The 12,017-nt window shown below is 36.5% G+C and overlaps 1 protein-coding gene across 1 annotated transcript; it reads right to left on the bottom strand.

Annotated features, from left to right (window-relative positions):
* Positions 1–243: 243 nt before the first annotated feature.
* Positions 244–11,205, bottom strand: LOC141286973 (4-galactosyl-N-acetylglucosaminide 3-alpha-L-fucosyltransferase 9-like). Its single transcript, XM_073819102.1, has 3 exons — positions 11,081–11,205; positions 1,892–1,956; positions 244–1,689 (listed from the first exon to the last, which is right to left on the bottom strand). The coding sequence occupies exon 3, from the start codon at positions 1,680–1,682 to the stop codon at positions 570–572; it is 1,113 nt and encodes a 370-aa protein (XP_073675203.1). The 5' UTR covers positions 1,683–1,689; positions 1,892–1,956; positions 11,081–11,205; the 3' UTR covers positions 244–569.
* Positions 11,206–12,017: the final 812 nt, after the last annotated feature.

The following is a 12,017-nucleotide window of genomic DNA, read 5'->3' as shown; positions in this document are numbered from 1 at the left end:
CAATAAAAAATAGGTTCCTGTGCAATTTTATTTAGGGCATTACTGGATGTTCTGTGAGACAAATGTCAAAAGAACATTTTTTTTTCTTATAAAGAAAAAATGGTTGCACCCGAACTAGTTAATCAAGGTCTGTGGGTTTAACTAGAAAATGACAAAGCCAGCATGTCTTTAAGGTGAAGAAACCATAAAAAAACAAACAAATCTAACACACCTTAAAAAAGCCAAAGTCCTGTCAACTTCAAGTTCTGTGCAATCATGTGCATTTATTATTGGCTTGTTTTTTCATAAATATAAAGAACCAACACATAAATATTAACATGCATTTCTTCACCTCTTATCTGGACGTCTTTACAAAACCAAGTGGTTAAGAAAAAATGTTACCAGAGCTGGAATATAAAATGAAACTTGAACGGACGTACAAGCATCCTTATTACCAGGTCATACATAAGCAAACTTTCACCCAAATAGTTACAAAATCTAATATCAAAAGTAACAATTTATATAAAACATAATCTATTTCATAACCTTTGCAGTGTGTAACTGGTGATGTAACAAACCCTGAAGTGACATTAATTGAAATACCAATCATATAAATCATGAACTTCTTTATATTCCCTGTGTCGTGCTACATAATCGCAGGCAGTGCAGATAGCCAGAACAAACTCTTGTGTTTGCAATATTAAATGAGGAGTTGGAGTGAGATGTTTTCTCCAGTTAAAGTACTTGCGATACGCATCTTCATCCTTGTCCAGATGAAGCAGATATTCGGCTAGAGACTTTATATCAGGAAAGTCATTAACATGAATGAAGGAATCGGCGGGAACAAAGTTTTCGTAGTTTCTTCTCGGAGGACCCAACACCACAGGGACGGTTCCTGCCACGAACGGCCCGTTTATCTTTTCAGTGATGTAGTCTTTGTGGATGGAGTTCTCAAAGGAGAGGTAAAATTTGCAGCTAGCCATGGTCGGATAGTAGTCGTTATAATCCAGAAACCTTGAGAAAGCCTTCCCATACAAAGTCACTTGGATGTATTTGCTTAATTCTTGGTAAAAACTATGTCTCGTGCCGGTACCAGTTGAGGGATCATTGTTACTTACGATCCAACACACCAGTTTGTCCTTTTTGGGAATTACAAAATCCTCATTAGGTTTTTTGGTGGTGGTCAAGCGCAACCGTACAGGAATATCAGCATCCTGTCTGTAGTTGAGAGTGAGGTTGAACAGGTTTTCCAGACCTGGTATCCTTTGGGTGTTGGTTGGCGATTCCAGATGTAACCAAAGCCACCTCTGGAATGGAGGACGAGGAGATGGAGGAAGGTTGGACAGATCCCATCTGATGTCTCTGTGATAAACGATGACATTATCTGCATTGTTGTAGAGAGATCTATCATCCGTCAGTTGACAACTATCAATGTTGTAAAACTTCTTGCAGTCACTGAAATCAAACCTATAATCTTGGGGCCAGACCCATAACAGAAGTATAGGTTTCTCCTCTACTTTATCAGGAAGAGAGTTATTGCTTTCAGCAGAGTTGATTTGTGAATACTGGTCTGGTTTAAAAAATGGAGTCGGACAGTTGTTTGAAGAGGAGAACCAGAATAACACAAGGCTTACAGAGATGACACCTGCCAACGTCACTACTACACCCACACGTATCAGAGATGAACCTTTTGTGTTTGACATCTTTGATCTAAAGAGAACAATTGCAGAGAGTTTCACTTTTAACAAACAAGAATTAAAAGAAATGTTTCGATAAAACTACTGTACACTGAGTTTGCACGCTTGTGAGAGACAAAAGCTACTCAGTGAAACGGAATCATCTTGTAATGAAATGTAAAACTGAAACTATTTTCAAAAACTTTTTTTGAAACAAATAACTTATTGTTCCTCACCTGATTAGAGCAGAAACAACACTGCAATTTGGTGTCCCATGTAAAGCCAATGTCTAGTGATCACACTAGATAAAGAGACAGAAATATGGAAGAGAGTTTAACTTAAGCATGACTCCCGCAAACAGAAAGAAAAAACTGGTCTGTTGTGAGCCTTGCGACATCTGGAGGAAGTGCCAGTGCTTGAGAAGAGATATGACATGGACCAATCACAATTCAGTATGCAAATAATACCTTCCCTCAGTCAGCTGTCTAACCAAACACACAAACCAGTTTATCAAGATTTACCTAGAAAACTCTGCAGCAAACAGCAAGCATCCTGGTAAAATACTGTATCAAAATAATAAATATTGATTTAAACACAAGTCAGATAGAAGACTACAATTAAGTCCAGTATTGTATATGTAAAATAAACAAAGAATCAGCCTTTTTAAAATGTCATTTACAACTTTTCGCCAAAAGGTGGCACTTGCAGTGCCCTCATGACACTAGGTGACGAGTCATATTCTTCACAAAAAAATAAAAATAAATAATTAATAGCAAAGGAGCTGGTTCCAGTGTGAGGTTCATTTTGGAAATTCCATTTAAACTAAATGTACAGACATAGTACACCATTTTATTCAAATGTTTTAGTCATGTGACAGGCTCGAAAAACCTGGAGGGTAAAACATTTATTGAACTGCAGTACAAGCCTGTCAACTTTCCAAGCCAATAATATTTATATCAAAAAGAAAAAAAACTAAAATTATATATAGCACCCGCCTCTAAAAATGTTGTAAGTGCCTTAATGTATAATGTACAATTATATTAGAAAATCAAATTCAATATACAGCTTACTGATGATGCAAACTTTATAAAAGCAAACACATGAACCACCAAAAAAATAACACACAATAATATTCTTATATTATATTTAATTAGTATTAATAACTTTTATAAAGATAATATATACATACATCAACACATTCAGCAGATAGCCATAAAATCTAAATAAACATTTTTATAATATATTTTACCTAGCTGACAAGGATCACTCGGTTGCTTTCAGGGCTGGACTGGGACAAAAAATCGGCCCGGGCATTTTGACTAGAGACCGGCCCACTAGGTATTGTTGCCCAAGCAAGGGGGCGGGGTCATCCGACCTCCTCGGCTGTAATTGGTCCAGCCCAGAGTCGATCATGACCAATTGGCCAATCCACCACCTTTTAATATTTTATACCAGGGCTATTCAATTAGATTCATTTGACGGCCGGATTATCGAACTGAAAATTTGAAGGGGGCCAAGGGGGTGGGGGCCGTCCCAATCTCTTTCTGGGGGAGCCTATACAATTAAATTGAAATGCATATTCACTAAAATGAACTAATATTACCAACACCAACATCTATAAAAGGTTAACATTAGTGCTGTCTGTCAATCAATTAAAAATTTTTTGAAAAAAAAAAAAAAAAAAAATCACACATTTTTCCGTAATTAATCATGATTAATCGCATATTTACATATACATATTGTCATAATTTCACACTGAACCTCCAAATTAAGGTAGAAACAACAAAGTATATTTTAAATATGTTTAATGGCACCTTTTTTTTTACCAAGTAACCTATTATTAATAAAATATTGATATCAATACTGCTACTAGTGTCTCTATTAAATTAATTTTCTCAGTTTTACATATTATGTCAATTCAACATTACAGTAGTATTGAAAGCCAATATTTTCACCATTTTAATAGGCTCTGAAATATATAACAACTTTTAATTTAGGTGATTTTAAAACAATCTTCACATAAACTACAAAGTGTATATGCATAAACTATATAAATTATGATTGCCATACACTGATTATAATTGTGATTTGATGTATTTTTAATTTTTTTGTTTACCACAAAGTATATTTTGGCCATCCAAATAACATTCAAATTGGATTATAAGAGCTTTGAAGTGCTAGAAATGTTTGTGCCAAATGCTTGAATATCATTGAAAAGTGCTTGAATTTCTCTCTCAAAAGGTACAAACCCTGAAATGAATACTGTATTAAGTTGGCGTTGGCGTCTGACATAGCCTATCTCAGCGCGGTTTATAACAGAATTCTGAGCAGAATTGAGCTGAATGATTCTCACTGGATCTCGCAGCAACCTTAATTCATTCTGTGCGAATTTAAACACTTCTCACTGGATCTCGAAGCACTGTGCAGTAATAGTGTCACGAAATTAACTTTGGTTCCCGAGTAATGGCTGTTCTGAGCTCGGACAAGTGTGTTTGCATTGCGCTCCGAGCTGATAAACGTTTGGTTTCTCTTTCGTTTTGTTTGCCGTTTTATTTTTCTCATATGAAATAGAAATAACAGCGCTTATGAGTTGAGTAACTCAGTGGCCGCGCCAGTGCAACCGCTCACAAAATTTAGTCGCACCGGCAGAAAAAATGCGACCATTTGGTCACAGTCTGGAGCCTTACAAGCGCTTGTCAAATCTCCCGTCTATTGATGTTGCGGTCTCCGGTAGATTGTTGATGTTTTTAGCTCTCTTGCTTTTCTTTTTTGGCTGGCCCGGGCCAGTGTTGCCGCCTAGTGGACAAACTAATTAATGCAAAACAATTCAAGCCACCTGCGCGTTCTTCTCCCTCGGGCCGGACGAAGATGATTGGCGGGCCGCCAATTGAATAGCCCTGGTTTATACCGTTAAAAAAAAAAAAAAAAACATCGGCCCACAAAATCACCATCGGCCCACCGGGAAAATGCCCGGTATGCCCGATGGCCAGTCCAGCCATGGTTGCTTTGTGTCAAACTAAAATGCAGTTACACCGCGGATTTTTTGACCAGCGAATGTGTGCAATTTGTCCATCATTAAAACGACGACATCACATTACGTCAACATCACACCGGTGTGGTGATGCATATGAACCTTTATAGACATACTAGTGTTTATTTCATAAAGACAACGTTTCATTTATTCAAACAACAAGATATTTTACCGTTACAAGACGAAGAAGTTCATCTGCTTCTGCTCTATGACTCTGACGTGCTACAACGTAAGTTCGCGGCGCTCAGGGGGCGGAGTTGTGAAGTTTGACTGACAGTTTGAGCGGTTCTAAGAGATGCGCTTTTTAATGCCTTTAATTGGTTAAATATTTGTTAAAAAGACAAACAGACGTAAAGGGTTATCAATATCAATAGCATTGATTTATAAAAAAAAATAAAAAAACTCCCCCAAAAAAGGGCACTTCCGAGTGTAATTACAAAAAGGGCATGTGCTCTGCACAGGTTGAGCCCTACCTGAACAAAATGCACTACATGGTTAAGTGCTGGGATTAAAGCAATAATTAGGAGCAATTTTCCTCCTAATTTAAACATTTTAGGAGAATCTTCTGATCAATAATCAAAAATACTGATAAAAAATGTTCCTTCCTAATGACATTTGACTCCTTAAAGTGATTTACAGGGGCATTTTCTTTTTACCTTTGTAATAGCATTTTTCAAATTTTATTAAAAGTCATCATCTATGTCAAATTCAAAAATGTATATAAAAAATGTATAAGCTTTTTAAATTTCTAATTAAAACAATATAATAATAAGCAGAATAAGACAAATTAGTTACTAATCATATGAAATTTGTATTAATAAAAAATAATGTGTACTACAGAGGTGGCACAGAAGAACACAAACGTGGCATTTAATGAGGCTCAGAGGTGGCATTAGTGCAAATAAATTTAAATTCATGTTGAGATTTATGTTTTAAATATACATTTTTGAATATAGAACTATTAAATGATTTAAATAACTAAAATGATATGTTAGAAAATAAAACTAAATACGCCAGTCACTAAATTTTATCACTAATTATGAATCACTGAATTAGGAGTCGCTATGTTAGAAGCTGTAGCTGTGTTTTTTTACCCCGCATTTTTATTAAATTGACGGAAATCTGTCGTAGACTCGCTACAATTAATGAAAATCTTACTGAAAATGAAAATGACTTACTGAATCTTTCTGAAAATGAACTTTGGCTGTCCCATTGACTGCCACATAAATAACACTGTCAAGGCCCAGAAAAGTAAGAAAGACATCGTCAAAATAGTCCATCTGCCATCAGTGGTTCAGCCATAATTATACGAAGCTATGAGAGTACTTTTTGTATGCAAAGAAAACAAAAATAACAACTTTATTCAACAATTCGTCTCCTCCATGTCACCGTAGCTCCATTTTGGAAAGCATCCACTGGATGCAAACAGCGTACACTGTTCTTTGTCAGCTGCAACACACAGATACAGTATGTTTTCTACATTTATTTACGCTTTGATTCGAACAAAAACAGCGTATCCGCTTGACACAGCTGACAGAGAACAGCGTACACTGTTTGCATCTAGGGGATTGTCTCCAAAATGGCGATACGAATTGTTAAATAAAATCATTATTTTTGTTTATTTTGCTTACAAAAAGCATTCTCGTAGCTTCATAAAATTACGGCTGAGCTACTGATGGCAGATGGACTGTTTTGACAATGCCTTTCATACTTTTCTGGGCCTTGACAAAATTTCCATTTTGTTGTGGAGTAACCCTTTAATGTGAAAAACTGCACACTTTCTGGGTTTATCTGATCGCCTGTACAAAGCATGCATCGTCAATAAGGTGTAAAAATAACTGGCAATCCGTGGAGGAAAGCCTTGTTTTGCACTCCATCTAGTCATGTGAAAAAGTTAGGACACCCTATTGAATTCCATGGTTTTCCTTATCAGGACGTCATAAAAAAATCTGGTCCTTGGCTGGTCTTAAAAGTTTGGAAAATAAAACCTCAGATGAACAAGAACACATGACAAATTCCACTGTGTCATTATTTATTGAACAAAAATAAAGCCAAAATGGAAAAGCCAGTTAGGACACTCTTACTGTTGACATTGGAATTAAGAGGGTAAATAACAGTCAAGCACTGCTAATCAAATACCTTTGATTAACTGATCATCAGCTTTGGCAGTTCACTGGTCTGGAGCCTTCAGGTTGTGTGTTAACACGATGCCAAGAAGGTAAGACATCAGCAATCACCTTAGAGAAGCATTTGCTGTTACTCTTCTCATCAATTTGAGAAGAGTAATACTGCCATTTCCAAACAATTTGAAGTTTATTCACAAGTGGAAGACATTTAAAACAGACACCTCTCTTTCCAGGAGTGGACGTCCCAGACAATTCACCCCAAGATCAGACAGTGTAATGCTTAAAGAAATGGCAGACAACCCAAGAACTGCACCTCAGACTCTACAGGCCTCAGTTAACATGTTAAATGATAAAGTTAGCTTTAGAAAAATATGGGAGAAAAATGGCATGTTTAGAAGGCTTGGCAAAAGAAAGCCTTTTCTATCTAAAAAAACAAAACAAAAACATGGTAGCACATTTAGGTCTGTAAAGTTGCATCTGAACAAAAGATAAGTCTTCTAGAATAATGTCCTTTGAACAGATGAGACCAAAGCAGGGATGTTTGGCCATAATGCTGATATGCTCTTTGGGTTTTGCTCTAAGAGCATAACCCTTTGCCAAAGAGCATATCAGCACAAACACCTCACACCAAAAGTCACAGATGCTGGTGGAGGGATGATGATTTTGGGCTTGTTTTGTAGCCACATGACCTGGGCATCTCACAGTCATTGAGTCTGCCATGAACTACTCTGTATATCAAAGTATTCTTGAGTCAAATATGAGGGCATCTGTCTGACAGCTAAAGTTGGCCCAAAATTGGGTCATGCAACAGGACAATGATTTTAAGCACACCAGCAAATCTACAACGGAATGGCTGAAAAGAAACGAATCAAGGTGTTGAAATAGCCCAGTCAAAGTCCAGAGCTCATCCTGAGTCAAATGCTGTGGTGAGAGCTGTGCATAAGCAAATGCCCACAAACCTTAATAAACTGGAGCAATGATGAAAAGAAGAGTGGTTCAGAATTTCTCCAGAATGATGTGAGACGCAGAAAGTGAATGCTTCAAGTTATTGCTGCTAAAAGTAAATCTACAGGCAATTGGCAATAGGGTGTCCTAACTTTGTCACACAGGGCCTTTCCCTCTTGGCTCTTGGGTCTTTTTCTTAAATAAATAATGACACTGTGTGATATGTCATGTGATGATGTTTAACTGAGGATTTATTTTCTAAATTTTAAGACCTGCCAAGGACCAGATAATTTTTTTATTATGTCCTGATAAAGAAAACCATGAAATTCAATAGGTGTCCTAACTTTTTCACATAACTGTATATTCTGCATTAAAATAATATGGTAAGACACACCCATTTGCAACATCAAGCAGCAAAATAAGCAGTTTTGTACAGCTAAAAAATGCGGATGAGGCTGAAAGTCAGACCCATAAAATTACTTCATTTATCAGAATTAATGTCTGGAACATATCATTCAAGAACAACAGAAACCAGTTACTCAGATTTAATACAACCTTCAGCCCTCTGCTTTCACCATTAAATATTAAATAAAACTAGCTGATGAGTTGATGCCCCAATTAAGCCTCAAGATTTATAATTGATGCCTCAAACTAATTTCATGATATACAAATACAAACAATGATGTTGTAATTATATGATAGCTATATGATAACTGACTTTGATGACAATGAAATTTTTGTTTGTCCTTGATATTTTTAAATCCGGCATATTACTCCTAATATTAATACTACTTCTGTTGTTACTATTATTATTGTTATTATTATTATTAATATTATTATAGTCAACAGGTTTGGAGGCAGTGGTTGTATGTGTGTTATGTATTAATTTAGATAGCACATAAGCTTTCTGGGTGTTGCAGCTGCTTTGTCCCTGTCGGTGGGTCTGATGGGCACATCTGGGCGGCACGGGCTCTATCTGTATCTTGGTTAAGGTAACCTGATCCCTCCATTTGCTGCATCTGCCAGCATTGCCCCGTCTTACTGAGTTTGACGAAATCAAAATTGAAACTGTGCTGTATGTGGTGTCTTTGGTTGGGGAGCTGACTGATGAACACCAGGACTACGGCCAGTTTGCAACATAAAAAGGGTTCAGTGGATAAAAACAGTACTAATAATGAGCGGTCACCCATCCGGTCACGCACAGACTGGGGGAGCCTGTTCTGGAGGTGCATGGTGTGGTGGACCATTATATAAAATGGCATTCACTGGCATAGGAGTGGGGTCTAGTCACTGGCAGGGTGAGAAACAAGGTGGAGGGACAGGGTGGATTGGGGACATTGTTGGGGTCTGTGCCGATGGGTGTGTTGGATGCGCTCGCTGGCGGGGATGGGGAGGCTGCTGGACCTTAGGGGATGGGAGACATCATTTGCAATAATTAGCAATAACTCTACCAATTAGTCTATTTCATACTAGTGTACTATTACTATTACAGTCATTGATGCCCCCACTGCTTCCACCTCTGTGTCCACTACTGGTTTCATTATATTATTATATTTCTACTAGGGCTCCTCTTAGTTATCTGCTCAGTCACATAAAAAGTAGGATATCATCTGTCATTGCCGTTACTGTATCCTGGATCTGTGTCATTATACTGAGGTTAACATCTACTGCTCCGATTGCTGTTTAACATTGTATTATAATTAGGGCCGGGACTTTAACGCGTTAATTTAGATTAATTAATTACACAAAAATAACGCGTTAAAATTTTTTAACGCATTTTAATCGCACTAAGTTTTGCACCGCGGAACGTTTCTCACTGGATGAGACTCGGCGGACCGATTATACTGGAGCACCAACTAGCATTCAGACAAGCTGCGTCCGTCCTAAATAGTATTGTATGTCCCAAATCGTAGTATGTTTAAAAAAGTATTCCAAAGATTCCCGGATGGTCTACTACTTAACGATCAATGCACACTCTTTAACGGGTAATATTGCCCACAACACACTGCGCCGTGAACGAGGATTCGATTAGAACTACAAACACGCATAAAAAGTGTTAAAAAAAACTACAAACATGGAGGATATACGCGACCAACGGACAGGTAGAGAAAGGGGTTTGAGTGATAAATATTAATCAGTGTGTAACCTGATAAAAACTATTTTTTAAATGTTATCCGCGTTATATTCCATGTGCAGCAACATTTATAATGATAGGTTTGGTCATTAACGTTTAAATGCATAATTAAGCAAACACAAGAGCAGAGTTCTCGGCATGAAAGACTCGTTAAAGAACGTGCCTCTTGCTACACTTAATGGCAATATTGCACTGGTCTGTTGGACTTGGTTGAACAAAAATAAACAATATTTTGTTGCTTAAGCTTATGTATTCAGTCATTATTCAATGGTATACTAAAAATCCATGTAAAAATCTTAATTCTCACTGTTCTCAGGTCAAATATTTATATGCGATTAAAATGCGATTAATTTCGATTAATTAATTACAAAGCCTCTAATTAATTAGATTAAATTTTTTAATCGAGTCCCGGCCCTAATTATAATATCACTACTATTGTATATTGTATTGCTTCCTGTTCAATATTTAGTACAGTTATGTCTATAGTTAAATCTTTTCACTAAACAACACAGAAATCGAATGATTTAACTTATCTCTGTACCCATTTAAACTACCACATCCATACATTTACAGCTTGTTTTTTGTCTTTTCCTCATTTTTGTTCCCATCTTCTTGTAATCTTTTTTTGCTTTGTTTTGTCTTGTTTTATTTAGTTTTCTCCCCCTCTGTGTCTCATTTGCGTATATATGTGTATATATCTGTGACTGGTCTCAGTCTGTGTCATCATGTTGCTGTCTATCTATGTTTTATTGTGCTCAATAAAAAAAAAAAAAAAAAAAGAATTAATGTCTGGATCACGTCTTGATCCAAGGGCGTCATCTGAATCTGGGGCCATATTATAATCAGTGCTCTTAGAAAAAAATATAATATATTAAAAATATGTGGTGCAAAACTATAATATAAAATTAGCAATATAAACTGAAAAAAAGAGTAAATGCTCACTGCAGCATTGTTAAAGTTGTTAGTTTGGATACATATTCAATTATGTAGTTTGAATTCATGATATTAAAAAAAAAAATGTTTTCATTCTCTAAAACAAATATCTACCTTATTTTTCCCATAAGAGTGGACATGGCCATTTGTAAACGTTGGACAGACTTCTGATAAATGAACACGCTTGCATTGCCGATTGCTCTAGAGAGCACTATCAGATCAGTAACAACCTAATTACGCAATGACTCAGGTGTACCTTCTGAACTGCTGTATCAGTAAGGAAGTTGTTGCTCTTTGAACTGTATCCTTCAGATTATGGTGGTGAGTTGGACAGATGGTAAGCCAAAGTTCCTATTAAACTTTTAATGGACATTTTCTGATCTAAAGAAAAGAATGAAAAGGAACTGGTTAGGTGCACTTAACAACAACAACAAAAACCTGTCTTATAATGAATGTGCTACATGCATTGCACTAAAGAATAACATCACAGCCACTAAACATGAATCATTATCTTGAACCACAAAACAGTCACATGATATCTCAAACCATATTTCAAAAGTCATGCACTTCTCAGTCGGTACAAAAGTTCTCGTTTCTTGACTCTAGAGTTGGACCTTGTGTCTTTAACACTGCTATCTGAAACCATCTAATTGAATTAACTGCCAACTTACCATAACTACACTGTAGTGAAAAAATATTTGTTGGTTTTAACTTAAAGTAAGTAAGGAACCTGGTTGCCCTAAAACTGACTTCAGTGACACTAAGAATTAAAATATTCACATATTAACACTGTACTTTCTAAAAAGTGTAAATGGATGTGAAAATAAGTGCTTTAATGAAAACATTTAAACAATTTTGCCTTTAAGTGCTGTGCCAGGTCCCAAATAGTCGAACGCAGTACACAACCCCACAATTTGTTATAAACCCCCAGATCACCAATATTTATTCTTCTGTTACCAGGACCACGCCATCACAGATTGATGGTGCTCACAAACGCTGTTTTTTTATGCACCTGTCAAGTTTGAGATTTTGGGCTTTCTGGTGTTTCATAAAGTGCTTTTTTTTTCAGACTAGTGGAAAGAAAACATCCAAAAGACACTGTTAAGTGTTTCTCTTATAGCACTTTATCTATTTGTGTCAATAGATTCCAATTACGATACAGATTTTTAAAGGCCGTTTTTTCAAAATTAGAT

This window comes from Garra rufa, chromosome 15 (assembly GCF_049309525.1).
Source record: "Garra rufa chromosome 15, GarRuf1.0, whole genome shotgun sequence".
In the NCBI taxonomy this organism is placed as follows: domain Eukaryota; kingdom Metazoa; phylum Chordata; class Actinopteri; order Cypriniformes; family Cyprinidae; genus Garra; species Garra rufa.
Note: the sequence above shows the minus strand (reverse complement) of the source record. Positions and strands in the feature narration are given on the sequence as shown.